The following is an 18945-nucleotide window of genomic DNA, read 5'->3' as shown; positions in this document are numbered from 1 at the left end:
CACTGGATGATAAAACAGAAATGAATTTTGAACTCTTTTGTATTCACCTTAATATTTATTTATTGGATAGCATGGTAGGATATTTTTAAAGTGAAAAAGACTCATAATCCCACCACTAAATGTTTCATTTTTATATTTTCCTTTCCAGTCACCATTCATATGAATTCATAATCGACACAGTCTAAATACAAAAAATCTTAATTAAAAAGCTTAATGCTATATTTATAGTATACATTTTATACATATATATAGCTTTATATTTTGCTATACAGCATTCAGATTTATAATTTTAATATACAGATACTAATCTACAGTTGATTTTTTAAATATATTTAATTATTCCCCTACATTGGACGTTTATTGTTGTATTCTATTTAACTTGTGAATATTAATTAGAGACAGCATTCATCATTTTATTTATTTCCACCTGATAAATTCTTAAAGGTGTCCAAAGGATATTAACAAATTTATGATCTTAGAGTATATTCTGCCAATGCTTTCTGAAATGTTAGTAGGAAAGCATATATTTATATATGCATATATTTATATCTGCAGAAATTAGGAGGGGAAGGGGGCTTACTACTCTGTGTATACCATTAAGCAATCTTCAGACTTAAAACTGGGAAGAAAAGTAGGAAATCATGGAGAAACGTACAAATTCCAGTACTTGGAAACACACATTGGAATCTGAAGATATCAAATAAGTTTTACTGGGCATTAAAATAACATGTAGAACCAGAAACCATGAGACTCTTCTAAAATTTTAGCCAATAGGCTGAAATGGAAAATCCCATATCCTTACTCTTAAATATCAAAAACTATTGATAATGTTTACTTATGGTAATTAATTTAAGTACTATTTCAGTTTAGTAAATATTACATAATAAAGATCAAAAAAGATTGTTATTAATAAACTTTCATTTTAAAACTGATCAAACATTTTTCACCAAGTTTTATAAAGTTATATACATTCAGTAAAGAGCAAATTCCTCAGACGAATCACATCTCTCAAGTTTAAGTGATGCTATAGTCTAACCAAAATCATAAACTAAAGTGTTCTGAACATCACTGATTATTTATCTTAACCCTTAGAGATATACCCTATTCAATTCCTCGCAATCTGATCGGAATGACAAGGCAGCAAACAGATAATCAGACATTCAGAGCAGGACCTGTAGGGGCTCAAATCTACATATATGTATGCAGAGAGTACTTTCTCAGAAAACAGACATTCATATTTGTTCAAGATAATATGAGACAGGGAATTTATAAGGGGAAAAAAAAACCTCCCTAAATCTCTATCTACTCTGGGGAACAGGATTTTTAACTAGTACTGATTACAGAATTCTCTTCCATACAGCACAACTATTTAAAAAAAAAAAAAGAAAAGAAAAGAAACAATATCTCAAAGGAAGGAAACTGGATAATATTATTTAAAAAGTGAGTGCAGACAAAGAAAAGTTCCATGACTAAAATGCAAGAGCAAGCATTCCTAACATTTAGAGATCTGGGAATATAAAAGAAACCAGTAAGAGACAGAGCAGCCAGAGAGGGCTGCATGAGAAGCGGTGTCCTCAGGAGAGTGCTGAGCTCCAGAGCACTGAGATGAAGGGAAGATTCTGACAAACGTTTGAGATACAATACACAGGGCATCACGGAAGGGGAGTTGGGGGAGGTGCGAGTTGAGCATCTGGTCTGGAAGTTAGGGCTCATATGGTCTACAGCATGCATAGACCACATGGGGAAGACAGTCTCTTTATCCCCAGGGGGCCTGGTCTTCTTAGGATGATCAAACAGGGATGAAGAGAGTGATGAATGAATACAAATAATCTCCAAAGGCCATGATTTCCAAAGGTAATCGTTTTGAGGAAACTGAGAGTGCTCAGGGACTAGGGAGGGAGGGGTGAATTTTTCCAGCAGCATACAGAGCTTTGAGGATTAAATGAGATAAAGTAAAGGACTAGAATAGGACCTTGGACATAATAAACATTCAGCATGTGTTAGCTATAGATTTCCATCTTTCCTGACTCCTTTATCATATATTCTCTTTAAAAAGTGGAATTCAGCAAAACTTGGTTCAAGGCCCCCTTCTCTCATACATACTACACCGTCTCTTTCTAGACAATTTCACCTCTGTCTGTAGTAAAATGACCCTCTGTACGTATAAAATGTGTAGCTGTGGTCTAGGCTTCTCTTCTAAGCTCCAACCAATAACACTTATTGGTATCTAAATATCAAGACTCAAAGGCATTTCAAATTATCCCAACAAAACTCATTATCTCTGCCCCCAAAAGCCTGGTTTCCTCCCCGTGATCACCATAATAGTTAAGGGACTACCACTCATCCATTAGTTGCAGAAATTAGGGCTCATCCTTGATATTCACTCTTACCTACCCCCATATGCAATCTATCATCAACTCCCAGGATTTTACTTGAGAGACAGCTTCTGGATTAATCTACTTCTCTGATTTTGCACCTGTATCACCGACCACTTTCCAAGCTCCAGCATGCGAGATCTTCAGTCTGAATTGTGCTAAGAGCCTCCAGCTTGACTACAGACATTTTCTCTTACCAGCCTCTAAGCTTTTCTCCTATTGGCAGTCAACATTCCTTTTTTTTTTTTTTTTCTTTGCGGTACGCGGGCCTCTCACTGTTGTGTCCTCTCCCGTTGCGGAGCACAGGCTCCGGACGCGCAGGCTCAGCGGCCATGGCTCACAGGCCCAGCCTCTCCGCGGCATGTGGGATCTTCCCGGACCGGGGCACGAACCCGTGTCCCCTGCATTGGCAGGCAGACTCTCAACCACTGTGCCACCAGGGAAGCCCTACATTCCATTTTTAAAACACACACACACACACACACACACATATAAACACTCGCTCACTCTCACACACAATATCTGTCTCTGTGTCTGTCTCCCTCTCTCTTTCTCTCTCTGAACCCTTCTATTTTCCATCTCCTCATTATGTTCTCATAAAAGGCACCCTAATACTTACAGGATAAAGACCATAGCCCTTTAAGTCCCTATCTGGCCTATCTGATTACATCTTCAGTTATACCCTGGACCACTCTCCCCTCACTGCCACACTGGCCTCTTCCTGGTCCCTTGCCACACTCTCACCTCTTTACCCCTGCTGCTCCTTGTGCCTAGAGGCTGCCTCATGCTCAAGTCTTTGCCTCATTAACTCCTACTCATCCTATAGTCCACAATTAAATGTTTCTTCCTTAAGAAAGCTTTCTGGGCATCCCTCAGACCAGGTCATTCATCTCCCCTCCATTTCGTGTTATGCAAGTACTTTATTCTTTCATAGTAGTTATCTGTTTGTACCTAAAAACTTACTTGTGTGATTATATATAATGGCCTTCTTCCCTATTAGATGTTAAACTTCTTCAGGGCAAGGGCTATACCTGATTTTGCTTACCCTTTTTTCCTTGGGGTCTACCACTGTGCTGGGCACATAACTGGCACTAAGAAATATCTATTAAATAATGAAGGAGAAAAGGGAGAAGGGGAAGCTAGGTTTATATGTCTTTGCAGTCTCTGTCATATTCATTCTTCCTCTGCCATTTAAAGAATTCAGTCACTACCCAATAATCTCTGTCAAGCCATTAACCAGAATAAATATGTAAGCCTCACAGTCATGGCTCTAATCTAATACATTTAATAAAATATTTGACACATTCAAAATAAGAAAGTCCTTGAATATTATTTAATGCATAATTTCAGCTTTCAGGGGATCTATAATAAGCCATTCTAAATAATTACCTACAATCTTTTCATATTTCTACATCCTCAAGTCACAGAAACAAAAGAAATAAAGGGAACAAGCCTTTGGCAGAATTTTTCACAAATTCTTTTAGAAAGAGTGCCTATTCTATTTTTTTAAGCCTTTAAAGAGAATTCTATGACTTCAATTAATGGCCCATTCAGGCAGCACTCTTCATCCTTAAAAACATTCATTAAGCAACTATTTTGAATCATAATAAGTGACTCAAGTAGATATAGTTAGTCCACTTGAAAACCTAAGGTATAAGGAAAGCAAAAATGATAAAGGCACAAAAATTAAAGGACAAGTAAACAAAAGCCAAACAAATACATGATGAAGGATCATAATTTATTCAGTAAATCAATTGTTGAGTGAATGATAAGAAAGTCACAGAGTTGGAAATCACAGGGTAACATCACAGGTTTATATGGCCTGTCAGAGGCTGACAATGTAAAGGAAAGTTATTTAAGAAGAGGATGAGCAGAGCAGAGCAGAGACAGACACAGGACTGTCAGCAGAGTAAACCTGGGGTGGAGGCTGGAAAATGATGTAAGAGTCCAGAGCGAGAGGAGCACGTGGCATGAACATCTGGGAGGACGCAGGGCTAAGGAGGGGGGAGTAGGACACATGGAAGCAAAGTACAATGAGATAAACAATCTACTATGAAAAATGAGGTAAATAACCTCTGAGTCCTGGTCAGCAGTTGAGATGACTGAAGGTGACTAAAGTATATAACACCTGATAGAGAAAGCAGCAGTGCGGCACCTAAGAGAAAAACCCAAGAATAGATTCCTGTATTTGTGCGAAATCCTCTACTCTTCTCAACAGCACTCCCTCTGTAGATTTTTAACTTTTGTGAATTGAACTACCCCCATGCATCAACATGTCCTCTTACTAATGTCCTCCTGATTTCAGTCCCTCACCTCTAACCACACACAAAGCCTTCTCCATTGTTCTTGCCCAGACAGCTGCAAACTGCACCCAGCATCTACACACTGCAAACTGCACCCAGTTCTACACACTGAAGCTAGGTGGAGTTGAAAAACACGCCTTGGATCATCACCTGCCTTTGAAATGCCTTCAAGGATTTCTCTACCTCAGTAATGCTCAGAGAGAGTCCAAGGACCTTTAAGAGTCCTTGAGACCCTCCAAGAGGTTCTGTGAGGTCAAAACTGTTTCCCTAATAATACTAAGATGCTGTTTGTCTACTTCACTCTCCTTCTCTCATGAGTGCACAGTGGGATCTTCCAGAGGCCAGATGACTATTATTGAAAAAGGCTGAATTACAGATGCAAACATGAGAATCGAACTATTAAACCAGACATTAAGAGATCTGCAAAAACAAAAAAGCAATGAAAACTCTTCTTACAAAAGGTTTTGTTTTTAAAATTAAAACGTATGAGGGCTTCCCTGGTGGCGCAGAGGTTAAAAATCTGCCTGCCAATGCAGGGAACACGGGGTCGAGCCCTGATCCGGGAAGATCCCACATGCCGTGGAGCCACTAAGCCCGTGCGCCACAACTACCGAGCCTGCGCTCTAGAGCCCACGAGCCACAACTACTAAAGCCCGCACGCCTAGAACCCGTGCCCCACAACAAGAGAAGCCACCGCAATGAGAAGCCTGCACATCGCAACGAAGAGTAGCCCCCACTCACCGCAACTAGAGAAAGCCCGTGCACAGCAACAAAGACCCAACGCAACCAAAAATAAATAAATAAAAAAATTTTTTTAAATGCCCTTACCTATTCCTGAGGCTGGTGTGAAGAAGTGGATCTTATTAACAGTAGCAAATTCCAGGGATTGAAAATATCTGAAAGAAGACTGTCCTCCCTCCCAGATGAAAATTTCAATTGAATTCTGATCTCCTACAATAACAGAATAAAAGGCAAATCTGAAGGCAAAAGTTACAGAAAAAAATGACAAAATTACACAATAAAACTATAATAAAAATATTAAACTTAATTAAAGAAACAAATTTAGGACATTTCTCAGAATTCATTCAATTAAACAAAAATACAATTTAGTTGGAAACACTTTAAAAGTCTTCTTGCATTTACCACATGAAGTATATATTGATACATGGTTTAACCATTAATCATGATCTGATATCAAAAAAAGAATAGTAACAAATGTTTTATTTTTCAGGAATGTTGAAATGTTACCTATGAAAGTCCTACTAAGCAGAAAAATGCATATTTGTATTCAGAGAACATTTTTAAATGGTCTTATTGAATGTTGCTTGGCACTATTTATTACCACTGCAGATTATCCATGGCATCCCAAGTACAGCCATATAAAAAGTTACCTGTTTGTACCTTGGGTGTAAAATCTTCATAATTCTTTCTACTTTACCCACCCATCCCCAATTTTATTTTAATATCTTTAAAGTAGTGGTTTAGAACACCCACAGGTTATGGACATAACACTTAAAATGTTTTTCTTTTTTCCCAAAATCCGTCTGTTAGCTGACAATCAATACTTAGATCCATCAAGAAACACACTATGGATTAGCTAAAAAATTATTACAAGAGCATTTTCATATGAACATAAAATGAATGGAAGATAATTTCGATAACAGCTATGTATGCATTGCAAACACTAAATCGTCTTACCTGGAAAAACAGTTTTGGCAAAAATTAAGTAAATATCATCGCCTGAAGTCAAGGCTTCAACTTGTGTTGTTCCACTGATGGGAACTTCTTGAAAGTTAATAAACTCATTTCCAGACCACCTGAGTAAAAGGGAGTTTGACCTGACATTAGCCTGGGAAATGGCTAAGAACATAGCACCTCCTCTGGTGAATGAGGCCATGCTCAGCACACCTCGGACACGGAGTGTCTGATGCAACACAAAGCTTCCTCCGTTCCATCTGAAGACCTGCAGGGAATGTTCAGACACAAAACACTCATGACTAGGAATTCAGCACTTGTGAGAATTTAGCCAATATCACATGTTTACTCTCCTAGACCCCTTAACTTAGTTAGGAAGATACTTTCATAAATGAGAAAATATCAAAACTGATCCTCTCTCATTGCTCTCTCCCTCTTTTTATCTGTGTGTGTATGTGTGTGTGCCTGAGTACACACACAGAGAATGAAAGAGAAGTTATTTGAAAATAAATCAATTTCAAATATGCATCTGGGCAGGGGTGGGTGACAGCAAGAGAAGGGGAAGCCAAAAATAGGAGAAAATTTATTTAAATATGAAAAATTCAGAGTGAGATAAGAAACTTTCTAATGCTGTATTATCATTACCCACTGCTCAAGCAATAGAATATAAAGAAAAACATCTAAACTTTTTAGTCCTGAAGGTGGCACTGCATACAAGGTTTCAGGTGAGTGTTCATGTATTTTAAACTGAAAGAAAACCCTGAATCTACCTGATTTCTTACGCCATCCAGTCAATTTCACAAAGAATTATATTTATTCAGTAAAAACTGGGAATCTTATATAAGCCAAGCATTATGCAAGAAGCAAGGGACAGAATCACTTCTTCCTTTATGGATCTTATTAACTACTAGGGAAAGGCAAACAATAAATACATCAATCATTAAATAAATGTATGACTACTAAACTGAGACAAGTACTCAACAATTAGGAAGGTATGATAGAGAATTATGAATGTCCTAAGAAATAAAATTAGAAAGAATGACATGACAAAGTTTCTAATGCAGAAAAAGTTTGTCATAACCTGAATGAAGACTGGTGCAGCTAGAATGCAGTTGACAGCACTGGGGGAATGAAGATAATACTGGAGAGGTACCTTTTGTTAAGGTGCCCATATAATTTAACACAGGGATGCTTTAGAGAGTGAAAGAGACAGTCTTAATCATTGTAGGACAACAGGCACAACCCAGCACTGTGGTGAGCAAATAAGGACATATGGTTACCTTATTTACAGTCCATATTAAATAATTTAGAAGTTATTCCAAACATAATTGGAAATCATTGAATAATTTCAAAATGAGGAGCAACATGAATTAATATTTTTAAAAGACTACTCCAGCTACTTGAAACATGGATCTGAGGAGATCAGAGAATTTTGGAGACCAGCTAGGAGACTATTCTACTAGCACGGTGAGAAGTGATGGGGACCTAGATTAGGGAAGAAGAAGCAGAGATGGAAAGAAACATCTGTACTCAAAATAGTATCAGGAGATATAATCAAAAACACTTAATAATAAATTAGATGGGAATGAATAATCAGCAGAAATCAAGAAAGTTATGGACTTCCCTGGTGGCACAGTGGTTAAGAATCCTCCTGCCAATACAGGGGACATGGGTTCGATCCCTAGTCCGGGAAGATCCCACATGCCGTGGAGCAACTAAGCCCGTGCGCCGCAACTACTGAGCCTGTGCCCTAGAGCCCACGAGCCACAACTACTGAGTGCGCGTGCTGCAACTACTGAAGCCTGCACGCCCATAGCCTGTGCTCCGCAACAAGAGAAGCCACTGCAATGAGAAGCCCGTGTACCGCAACAAAAAGCAGCCCCGGCTCACCTCAACTAGAGAAAGCCCGCGCGCAGCAACAAAGACCCAACGCAGCCAAACATAAATAAATAAATATTTTTTAAAAAAGATACAACCCAGCACTCTATCTCAAGCAACTGCATTTATGAGGTTACTATTTCCCGAGATGAAAGCAAACACTTGAAACAAGTTTCATAGAGAAAATCTACAGTTTAATTTGAGATATGTTAAATCTTAGATACCTAGAACATATTTATGTGTACATGCCAACAGGCAGTTAGACACAAAATCTAGAGTACACAGGAAAGGCTACTGATAAATTTGGAAGACAGCCTATAGTTGATATTTAAAGCCATAGGACTGATAAAAGTACTCAGAGTGAGTGAAGAGAAAGAAAAAAGAAATGTGAACCAAAACTGAACCTGAAAAACTTCAAGAGATCTAAGTTCAGAAAAGGGAGAAGGAAGTGGCATTGGAGACTGAGAAGGAGATACAGAAAGAAAGAATGAAAATCTGTGTGGTAGTTCAAAAATCAAGAGAAGAGATGGTTTAAATTTGAGGATGAGGTGACTGTCAAGTGCAGATGGGAAGCAATGCAAAATAATGACAGAAGAAAACACCCACTGTATTTGCAACCCAGCTGTCACTGGTGACCATGAAGAAGTTTGCAAAGCAAGTAGAAAATTCTTTCAAGGTCTCAATATAGAGGGGATAAAAGAAATGAAGCAGGAAGAAAAGGGGGATAAGATCAGAAGAGAAATCACTTTTTAAGCTTGGAAATCCTGCATTTATGCTGACTGTAATAATCCTACAGAGAGAGAGAGATGCTAGTTACGGTGGCACTAGAGGGAATAACTGACCCTTATGAAGGCAAGAGGGGAGCCTATGTTAGGCGCCTGTCTTTTATAGAAGCAACACTTCTGCCATTGTAACAGGAGGCAGGAATAAGACTGGTTTTCAAGACAGTTTCTGAATTTGCTGTTGGGAAGATGAGTAATCTTTCTGGTAGCTTTCATTTCAACAAAGTCATGAGCTGAAAGTGAAGAGATGAGAAGCAGGTATGGGAATCTGAGGAGTGACGAAAATTATCAAATAAATATTATTAAGACACCGTGATATAGTTTACTAGAGAAATACGGGATTTCTGGAGTGACGTTGTGTGTCCATCTGGCAATGTTAATCATGAATTTTTAGTGATACCATCTATCCAGTTGTGTGATTTTTCTCCAAATTTTCCAATGCAATTAAAATCTAATTAAATGTTCATGCTTATTATTATACTTGCTCTGGTTCTTGAAGACAATATAATATTCAAAACTCTATCATTTAAAAATTAGCTATGACTAATCAATATCTATATTCTTTTTACTATGTTACCATAATCAAATTATGGTTTTCTTTTATACTAAACCTACAGACTACATCTTTGATGTGTTTCAATTATGGCATTAAAAAAATTCATTTTAAAAGACTCAAACCTGAGTTAATTCAGAATAATCCCTTTGACTTGCAACAATTACATAATCTTGACTGTCTGAAGTAAAATATCTTACTTGAGAACTTTCTGAAATAGTGATTGTTTGTACCTGCAAGGAAGACAGAACAGTGAGAATAAAAAATTTAAAGGAAAATTTAACTAAGAAAAGCTCTGAATTACAGTTAATAGTCTGAGTAAATATTTGAAGTTCAAAACTTGAAAAATCATTCTGATCCCCAGGTATGCATATCCAGATGTCATTTCAAGAAAGACCAAAATATCCCTGGATTAAGACACCTTGCTAAAATGTGTATCAATTTGCCAAAAACCCCTTATCACATTAACATAGAACATACACTATCTTCTATTTAGCTCAATCTCAAGAATCTGATTTTTCTTTTAAATAAAGTAATCTACAAAAAAAAGTGAAGTGTTTTTTTTACCAGGAATAATTTGAATCCAGATGTGAATGTATACACACTGTTAACAGAAGGCTTTTCTTCATTTCTTTCTTCATGAGTAATCACAATGTAGGGGGAAAGATCCATATTAAAGGCCTCACAAGTTTTAGGATTTTCTATATGTAAATCCTAGGAAACAAGGAATAACAGTAATTCACGGGGCATCCAAAATCTATATGTACATTATAGTTTGTGTACCATAAAATAAGTGATGTTTACCTCAAGTGGAACAAAAATCCCTTGCCATCGGTAAACAGTAGAAGACAATTTTCTTAACATTATACCATATACTGAATCTTCCAAAGTAAAGAAACACCAGCCAGAAGCCGATGCATCCAAAAAACTTTGAAATATAGAAAACTTAACATCCATTCCCCCTGAAAAACATAAATCGTGATTTGTTTCTGTAAAATCCTCTCAAACTTTATCTATTCTGTTTATTGTTTAAATAGTGAAACTAGTGAGTTTGTTACTAGAAGAGAAAATGCTTCCATGGTAAGTGTATGTGTATGAGAAAGAGAAGAGACAAACTAGAGAACTTCAAAATAGATAGTAACTAAAAATATCAATACCCAAAGACAAGAAAAATTGTTAACACTGTGCTCTAAACCCACAAAGACTTTTCCAGGGTATATTTATAAATAAATACTGAATTTATACTTTAAAAGGAAATATGTTCAGTATGATTTTTATCAGCTTTCATAAAGATGATGAAAATATAACAGAGAAATTTAGAAATAATAAACACCTTTTATGGAAACATGCTAAATGACAGGTTTTTAAAACTTACACTATTAATTTGAAGCTATCCCCATCCAATGATTTCTAACTTTACATGTTGTATATTTTAAGAATGCCAAAACAGATTCACCTACTACAAGTAGCTATCAAGTTTTATCAGCCTGCTATAACAGGTACATGTCCTAAAATTCTGTGCTACAACTAAACAAAGACAGAAACAAAAACTTCCTGCTTAATGAAGAATACCTTTAAAACACCTTGTGTGTCCTATTATCATGACAGTTTCCCATAGAAAGTTAGTTCTTTTTAAACTTTAGTTAATGGTGTGAACGTGATGCACCAAGAACAAATGTCCAAGTTGAAACCTAGGCTCCTTGTAAATTATTGATCATTTTTAGATTACCAGTTGATGAAGTCATAATGTCAGTGTCTTTTAGGTACTATCCATTGGTAATATCCTTTCCTAGAAATCCAATATTTTAGATTCCTGCTTTGCCACCTTTTAAAGGCACACTACAGCTTTTGCATTAAGAGTCTGAATGTTTTGCACTGAAGTCGACCACATGGTCAAATCCTGCCCTACCGTAATTCCAGAAGATGGTGAATGAAGAATAAACAATGCTTGCTGACATTTAAGAACCTCCAACACATATTCCCACAAGCACGTCCACAAAACACACGCAGAGCCCAAACTATAATGAGATAACTCTGAATTAGAAAACATAATCTTTCTTTTTTAGATCCCATCTCTTCCTGGCTTCCAGGCCATTGTCCCACTATTAATTATCCCTTCTCTTCTAAATATTCAGTCCTTCTCTACTTACCAGGCCTTTTCCATCAGCATTTACACATGCTTAGGTCTCTTCAAATTACACAAATAAACAAAAACCCTGACTCCTACACCCCATCACTACTCTTACTAGATCCTACCCTTCTCAGCCAAACTTCTTGAACTAGTTGTACATATTTGAGGCCTGCATTCTCTCACTTCCACTCAAAATGTTATTCGGTCCACATCCCTCTATACAAATAGCTCTTGTGATTTTATGTCTTCTACATTGCTGATGACAATGAGTATTTTTTCAGTTCTCAACTTACTGGACTTCTCACCAGCAATTGACACGATTTACCACTCCTTTCTTTTTAAAACGCTCTTTCACTGCTGCCTGCAATCCTGCATTCCCCTGGGTTTCTCACCAGGTCTCTGAAGTCCCCTTCTCCTCTCCCTGGTCATTCAATTTGACTCAGTCTGAGTCCTCTTCCCTCTCTATCTTCATCCTCGCTTTCCAGGTTTTTACGTCAACTTCCATGACTTTAAAAACAATATGCCTGCTAAAGGCTCCCAAATTTATCTCTCCAGCAGAGATCTTCTTTTGAGTCTAGAGAAATATCTTCTAAAAAGTTAACTCAAATTCAAATATTTTACTCCCCTCACCAAAGTAACACCTTGTTTCCATTAGGCACTCCCTTTCCTACTGAACGGCATGAATCTCCATCCAACTGCAGAAACTAGAAACATAAGAGTCATCTCAGGTACCTTCTTCACATCCAGTCCATCACCCAGTCCAAGCTACCATCATCTGTTGCCCTTTTGTTTGTCTCCCTTCATCCTCTAATTTCTCCTGTGCCAATCCATTCTTTACCTGGCACCAAGAATGATACCTTCAAAGTGCAAATGTGATCAGACCACCCCACATCTATACATGGGAACCCTCCCTCATGCCTAGACCACTCAGAGACTTTCCATAACCCTAAGATAAAGACTAATGTACGTGATATATTCTTCAAGTTCTTGAATGATCTAGTCTTATCTAGCTCTCCAAACTCAGCACTCCCCCTTATTTCTAAACCCAGTGCCCACTCTTCAGTTCTTCACTTATACGCTCTAGACTTCTGCCTTGATAGCTTCTCGCTTTCTCTTCTATGTTCCTCCAACTCAAGTCTTTGCATAATCCCTACTCATCATTAAGTCTTAGTTCAAACAATGATTCCCCTCGGAGGCATTCCTTGATGTTCTCACAACACTTAGAACTTCACCTTTAAAACATTTATTATACTCAAACTACACATTGATTTTTACTTATTTATTTCTGTCTCCCCCTAAATTCTAAGTTCCATGAGTTCAGTACCATGCCTGTCACAGGACAGGCATTCAATAAATATCTGTGAATGCAGTAAAAGAATTAGATATCTGTTCTCCATTTTCAACAGATCTGTAAGATACAATTCATGGGGGAAAATGTAAATCTTATGCATGCAATCTTTCTTGGTTATAGAATTTTGTTTTTATAAGAAACTAAACGTACTCATGCCAAAGGCTGTTTCAGAAACTGTCTCCCACTCCACACTCACAGCTAAATCAATGCCATTAGTACGTGACACATTTAAATATACAGTCCTGTTGGCTTCTTCAGTGTCTATAGAGGTGGCTCTAAAAGAAACAAACAGTTGCAGAAAGCAGAAAAAGCATGTAATTTCTACACGGTAAATACCTACATCACATTGCTAGTATATATTTAACACACTTTTAAATTTACGCAAGTCAAGGTGACATCCATCCACAAATTTTATACAGGAGAAAGGCTAGACTCTAGAGCTCAAAAATATTCATTTATGAAGACATTTAAAAAGCACTATTATCTGATACTTATGATAGTAAGAAAATACTGAGGGTCAGTAACTTCAGTAACTTCACCTTACATATTCTAAAATAAATAAAGCTTTGTCATTCTTAAGTTTCCTCTCACATAAACTAAAAACATTTTACAGAGAAAAAATGAATCAGGAAATTCTTGACATATTAATAAAACTAGATCTATTAGAATATTTCTAAGATATAAAAAAAAACAAATATTTGTCAATTTCCAGAGGGAATTTTTTAACTAAAATCATGTTAATATATGTTTGAAGAGTCATTCATTTGGTTTGAGCAGCTAAATATAAGTTAAACTATTTCTTGCTTTTTATTATTACTGAAAACACAAAATAGTGCTTTTACCTGAAAGTGTGGATTCTGAGAAAATAAGAATTCTAATGACACCATTGCACAGCACACGATTAGGTTTTTGATGCTCCCTGTTATGAGAGGGCATATGGCCTCTCTCGATCTATCTGCTAGAGCTCATTTTAAAAGTCCCCATTACGAGAGTCAGAGATCAGTTTTCTTCTGCATTTTCTTTACGTCAAAAGTTACTTCCTACTTAGCTTCAGAAGTGACAATTTCCTTACGAATAAATTATACCTATTTGCAACTGCAGAGATACTGAATAGCCCCAAAGGGGCCTGGTTTTGCAAAACTGTTATCAGGGTTTGAACACGGGCCCCTAGTCTAGCACCTCCAGTCGGATTAAACAAGGTACAGACAAAATGCTCATCCATCTCTGGTTCCGTGTCCAATATGGCTGATATGTGTAGGGCCTGAAAACACAATCAAAAGATAAAGTTACTAGAATTCAGCAACACACATACAGAGTAATTTGCTAAACATTTATGACAACAAAATAGTATTTTTGGAAAACAGTACCTCTTTTTTACTTTAATACTGATCCTCATAAAGTAATAGTTACAACTGTTTCAAGTTACAACTTTCAAGATTATCAACACTGTGACACAGTCTAACTGAAATGTCTAAAAATAAAATCTATGGCATTTGAAAACATCACTGAGATTAAAAAATTAAATTTAGATCTTCATTTTTGCTACTTCTTTATCCTGCCCTGGCTATGTAACTGCATTAAGTCTCTTTCTAGCCTAGAATTCACTCTTAAAAAGCAGTTATAGCCACAGCAGGCACAAATCAGAAACAACCCACATATTTATCAACAGAAGAATGGATAAACAAACAGTGGTCTATTCAATGAAATGCTACTGAGCAATAAAAAAAGAACCAACTACTCATGTGTGCAACCAAAAATGATGTTGACCAAAAGAAGTCAGACATAAAAAGAATACATACTGTATGGTTCTATTTATAAGAAGTTCAAGAATTAGCAAATGAGTCTTCAGTGACAGAAACCAGAAAGCACTTTCCTCTGGGGAGGGTAAGGGACAAGAAGGAAACTTCTGTGTGATGGTTTGTTTAATGTTTAATATACTAATTCAAGTGGTTGTTACACTGGTGTATACATATTTTTAAAGTCACTGAGCCATACGCTTAAGATTTTTATATTTTACTGTTTATACCTCAGAATAAAAACATGTGGACAAAAAGATAATTATGTGGGTGAGAGAAAAATCGATTTAATCCAATTTGCTCTAAAAATTTAATTTGCCTAATGAACTGAAAGGTCTTTAAACACACTTTGAAAAAGAGTCTTTTAAGAATAAAACACAATAGAAATATAATAAATTTAAAATACACAAAAAATTAAATGAAATAAAATTTAAAACTTTTTAAAAAAGGCATGTGAATGTAAAAAAATAGCAAATTCATAAAATACTTCAAATTTGAATTCTTTTTATCTATATCAAGATGTAAGCATCCTTGAATAAATCAATTAAAGGTTTTAAATTTCCAGAAACATGAAAAAAGTAGACATGCAAATGAATATGAATTCAAGAATGTATTGAAGTTTATACAAACTGATCATAAATAAAATTAATAATTAGGTGGACTGTTTTTACATGAAATAGTTTAAAGTATATTATTTTAGAATTATACTTCATATAGCTGGCTTAAAAAATATCTTAAGCTAATACAATTAGTTATTTTAAACTTAAACTGTGTCTTAAAAATAAAATTTAGTAGTAGGAACAAAAAATTACTAATATACAGAAATTGAAGTGTCAGAAGGTAAACTTCTACAAGTATAGTTCACATTTATGATTAATCCCAAATCCAGCATTTTTCCCCCAATAAGCTATTCCTGTTTACATAGGATATTTGCTCCTCAAATAAGCAGTCTGAAGGAAGCAGTTGTATTTTGTTTAATGAAAATGTGGCAAAAGAATGACTGGCTATGGCTTAATGACTGCAATGAATTGCTTGGAGTTTCTTTTAGTTTATGATTTATAGACAATATATAGTGAAGTATGCCATTTAAATATACTTAACATTTAAAACAGCAATATGCATATTTTCTTTATTATTTGCGCATTCCACTACTCTATTAATGGAACAAATTTCTCCGGTTGCACTCTATGTAGACAATACAGCACTAGAGCACTTTCATGTGGTAATCTAATCACGCTTTTACCAATCACCTAAGCTGGATTTTTTTTTTTTTTTTTTTTTTTTTCCCTGGTACTCAGGTCTCTCACTGTTGTGGCCTCTCCCATTGCGGAGCACAGGCTCTGGACGCAAAGGCTCAGCGGCCATGGCTCACGGGCCCAGCCACTCCGCGGCACATGGGATCCTCCTGGACCGGGTCACGAACCTGTGTCCCCTGCATCAGCAGGTGGACCCTCAACCACTGCGCCACCAGGGAAGCCCCCGGATTTTTTTTTTTCTTTCTAAGATCTAGGGTATTCCTCCAAGAGAAAATTATTTTGTAACTATTAATCATTCATTCTCAGTAAAGGTTCATCCTGTACCTTGAAACGAACACCTTCTTCTAAAACAATATAGCCTTTGGAAGGAGTCAGATCTTTCGACTCCATTGAAGAATTCACTTCTGTCACAATGAACTGAACTGTCACAGTTCCAAACAGTCCCTGTCCAGGTTCCCGAACAATGTACAACACTGCCACACTCTCCTGGATGTAGAGAGCTGTCGGTTCTCGTAGGAAGAAGTGCTCACTGTTGTTAAATGCTAGAACTCCAGGGCCATCATCATTAGCAAGGACAGTGATTAAGGCTGTCAAATAAAAATATTAAAACAATAAATGAAAATAGAATGGGTTGTAAGTAGTGAGAAGCATGTGCATGTTTCATTGTAAACCAGGCCAACTCTTTTCTAGATCATCTTAAAAACAAGAGAAATTTTAAAAGGCATCTAATGAAATTCCACATTCACTCATGATATAAATAAAAACACTCAGTAAACTTGAAATAAAAGACAGCTTCCTCAACCTGATGAAGTGATATGTCTCAGAAGCCAATAGAAAGTATTAAACTTAATGTTGAAACATTAGAAGGGTTGCCACTGAAAACAGAACAAGACAAGGACACCTGTCATCACTGCTACTATTCAGCATCGTCCTGGAGCTAACAGGCCGGTAACAGGTATAAAAGCAATGGAAAGGAAATGCCAAGACTGTCACTATTTTCTAGACATCATGATTGTCTTCTTAGAAAAGACTAGAGAAAAACATTATTAGAACTATTATAAGAGTTTAAAATATAAGGTGAGTAACATTCAGAAATCAAGAGCTTTCTATTTTCTACCACCACTACTAATAATGTTAATAATAATAGCCGAAACAACAACTAATACTACTGAGATCTTACAAGTTGCTTAACCTATATTACTAACTCATTTAATTCTCACAATAACCCTATGGGGTTGATTATATTATCATTCTCATTTTAAGAAGTGATGATTGAAGCACAGACAGGCAATCTGTGGAAATTCACAAGTTAGGATGTGGCAGTACTGGCACTCAAAGCTAGGAAGTCTGCTTTGGAGCATGCATTCAAAAAGATTATTGTAATACCTCTATATATCAGGTATAACCATTTAAAAATATAATAAAAACGGACCTCGTTCATAATAGCAACAATACCTAGCAATCAAAGTAAAAAAGTAAGACCTACATGAAAAAAATTGTAAAATGCTAATGTGTGACTGCGGCAGATGGTGTCAGTGCATCACCCATAGCCTGTGGCTCACTCAGGAGTGAAGGGGTGAAAAGGAGCTGTGTATAAGAAATCATCAACTACCTATTATATTTTCCCCCAACTCCAGTCCAGGAGAAGGATTTGTTAAAATCAGCTGAAATGCTTCATCTCCTTCCGGAATGTCATCATCAAGAATCATGATGTCAACATGTTTATACCTTTCTCCATTAGCAAAATGAAGAATCTGGTCAAAAAAGTAAAAGTAGCAGTATTATATTTAAATACACTCTGAGTTTTTTTTAAATGTTTGGAAATAAATACAATATACTTTTGAATGTGAACTAACCTATTTACAGGATTTTTCCCTTACTTTTTCATGATCTCTTTTTATTTAAACTGACAATATTAAGTTTAAAAAGTAGAAGTTGTGGAGGAAGAAAGGAAACATTTGACTAAGCAGTAAAAGGCACGAAGAGACAAGATAAACATTTTCAAACACTAAAGGTGTTTCGGTAAAGTAAAACAAAGAAATGGAAGAGTTAACATTTTCAAGAAGCGTTAAGAAACACTCTGGAAAGGTCATCTAATGATATAAATTGTGTAACACAATAATGTGTGTTCTCCAGTATCAAATACTGCAATAAGGTAGTAAATTAATAAGAAGTGGGTATCAAATATTACAATAAAATAATGAATGAAGTAAAATACAGAAGAATCTTTAAAACAGTACTGAAAGTTTAATTTATAGAATTTACCAAAATAGTGAAGAGAGCTATTCCACCATGTGGAAATCTTCTGCCCTAATTTACTATGGAATATACAGTAGTTTATTATTTCAAGATTAACTTATTTACAGGGCCTAAATCACTATAATTCTCAATGAGTTCACCATTGCGGTAAAGACGTAATCCAGCCCCAGCTGTGCTTCCAAATTCTGGGCATACACAAACAAGGAAACGTGGCCAAGAGTCCCTTTGCTCCTCTGGGCTACCAATGTTAAACTTCTTTGGGTTTCGTTTACTTCAAATCTATAATAAAAAGAATACATTCATTTTTCCTTATAAGCTTTTATTCAGTAGATAGTAGAGAATCTGCAACTCAGAAAAGGGCTCTTACGCAGGCTTCGGTTTACCTGCTCTGTTGCCACTCAATCATGCCTCGAGCACCGTCATTGGCATCAATAATAATTTGTGCAGTCAAGCCCTCTGAATCTGAAAAAGCACAGAAACATACCTTTAAATAAATGTAAGTAGTTAAAAAGAGAATTCGTTGATATAGAATTTAAAGACCTTTGGTATTATATAATTCCTAACAT

At 36.2% G+C, this 18945-nt stretch overlaps 1 protein-coding gene across 1 annotated transcript in view; it reads right to left on the bottom strand.

Moving 5' to 3' along the window:
* ADGRV1 (adhesion G protein-coupled receptor V1) overlaps positions 1-18945 on the bottom strand; it is a 564070-nt gene that overhangs the window by 394876 nt on the left and 150249 nt on the right. Inside the window, exons 40-50 of the mRNA XM_073801943.1 lie at positions 18763-18841; positions 18520-18658; positions 17733-17874; positions 16445-16707; positions 14154-14329; positions 13219-13343; positions 10391-10548; positions 10154-10300; positions 9712-9819; positions 6377-6641; positions 5507-5629 (exon numbers count right to left, since the gene is read on the bottom strand). Coding sequence (XP_073658044.1) covers positions 5507-5629; positions 6377-6641; positions 9712-9819; positions 10154-10300; positions 10391-10548; positions 13219-13343; positions 14154-14329; positions 16445-16707; positions 17733-17874; positions 18520-18658; positions 18763-18841 — 1725 coding nt within the window. The remainder of the gene's footprint in view (positions 1-5506; positions 5630-6376; positions 6642-9711; positions 9820-10153; positions 10301-10390; positions 10549-13218; positions 13344-14153; positions 14330-16444; positions 16708-17732; positions 17875-18519; positions 18659-18762; positions 18842-18945) is intronic.

The sequence above is a fragment of the Tursiops truncatus genome, chromosome 3, assembly GCF_011762595.2.
Source record: "Tursiops truncatus isolate mTurTru1 chromosome 3, mTurTru1.mat.Y, whole genome shotgun sequence".
Taxonomy (NCBI): Eukaryota; Metazoa; Chordata; class Mammalia; order Artiodactyla; family Delphinidae; genus Tursiops; species Tursiops truncatus.
The sequence above is the reverse complement of the archived record's forward strand: the minus strand, read 5'-3'. Positions and strand labels throughout refer to the sequence as shown.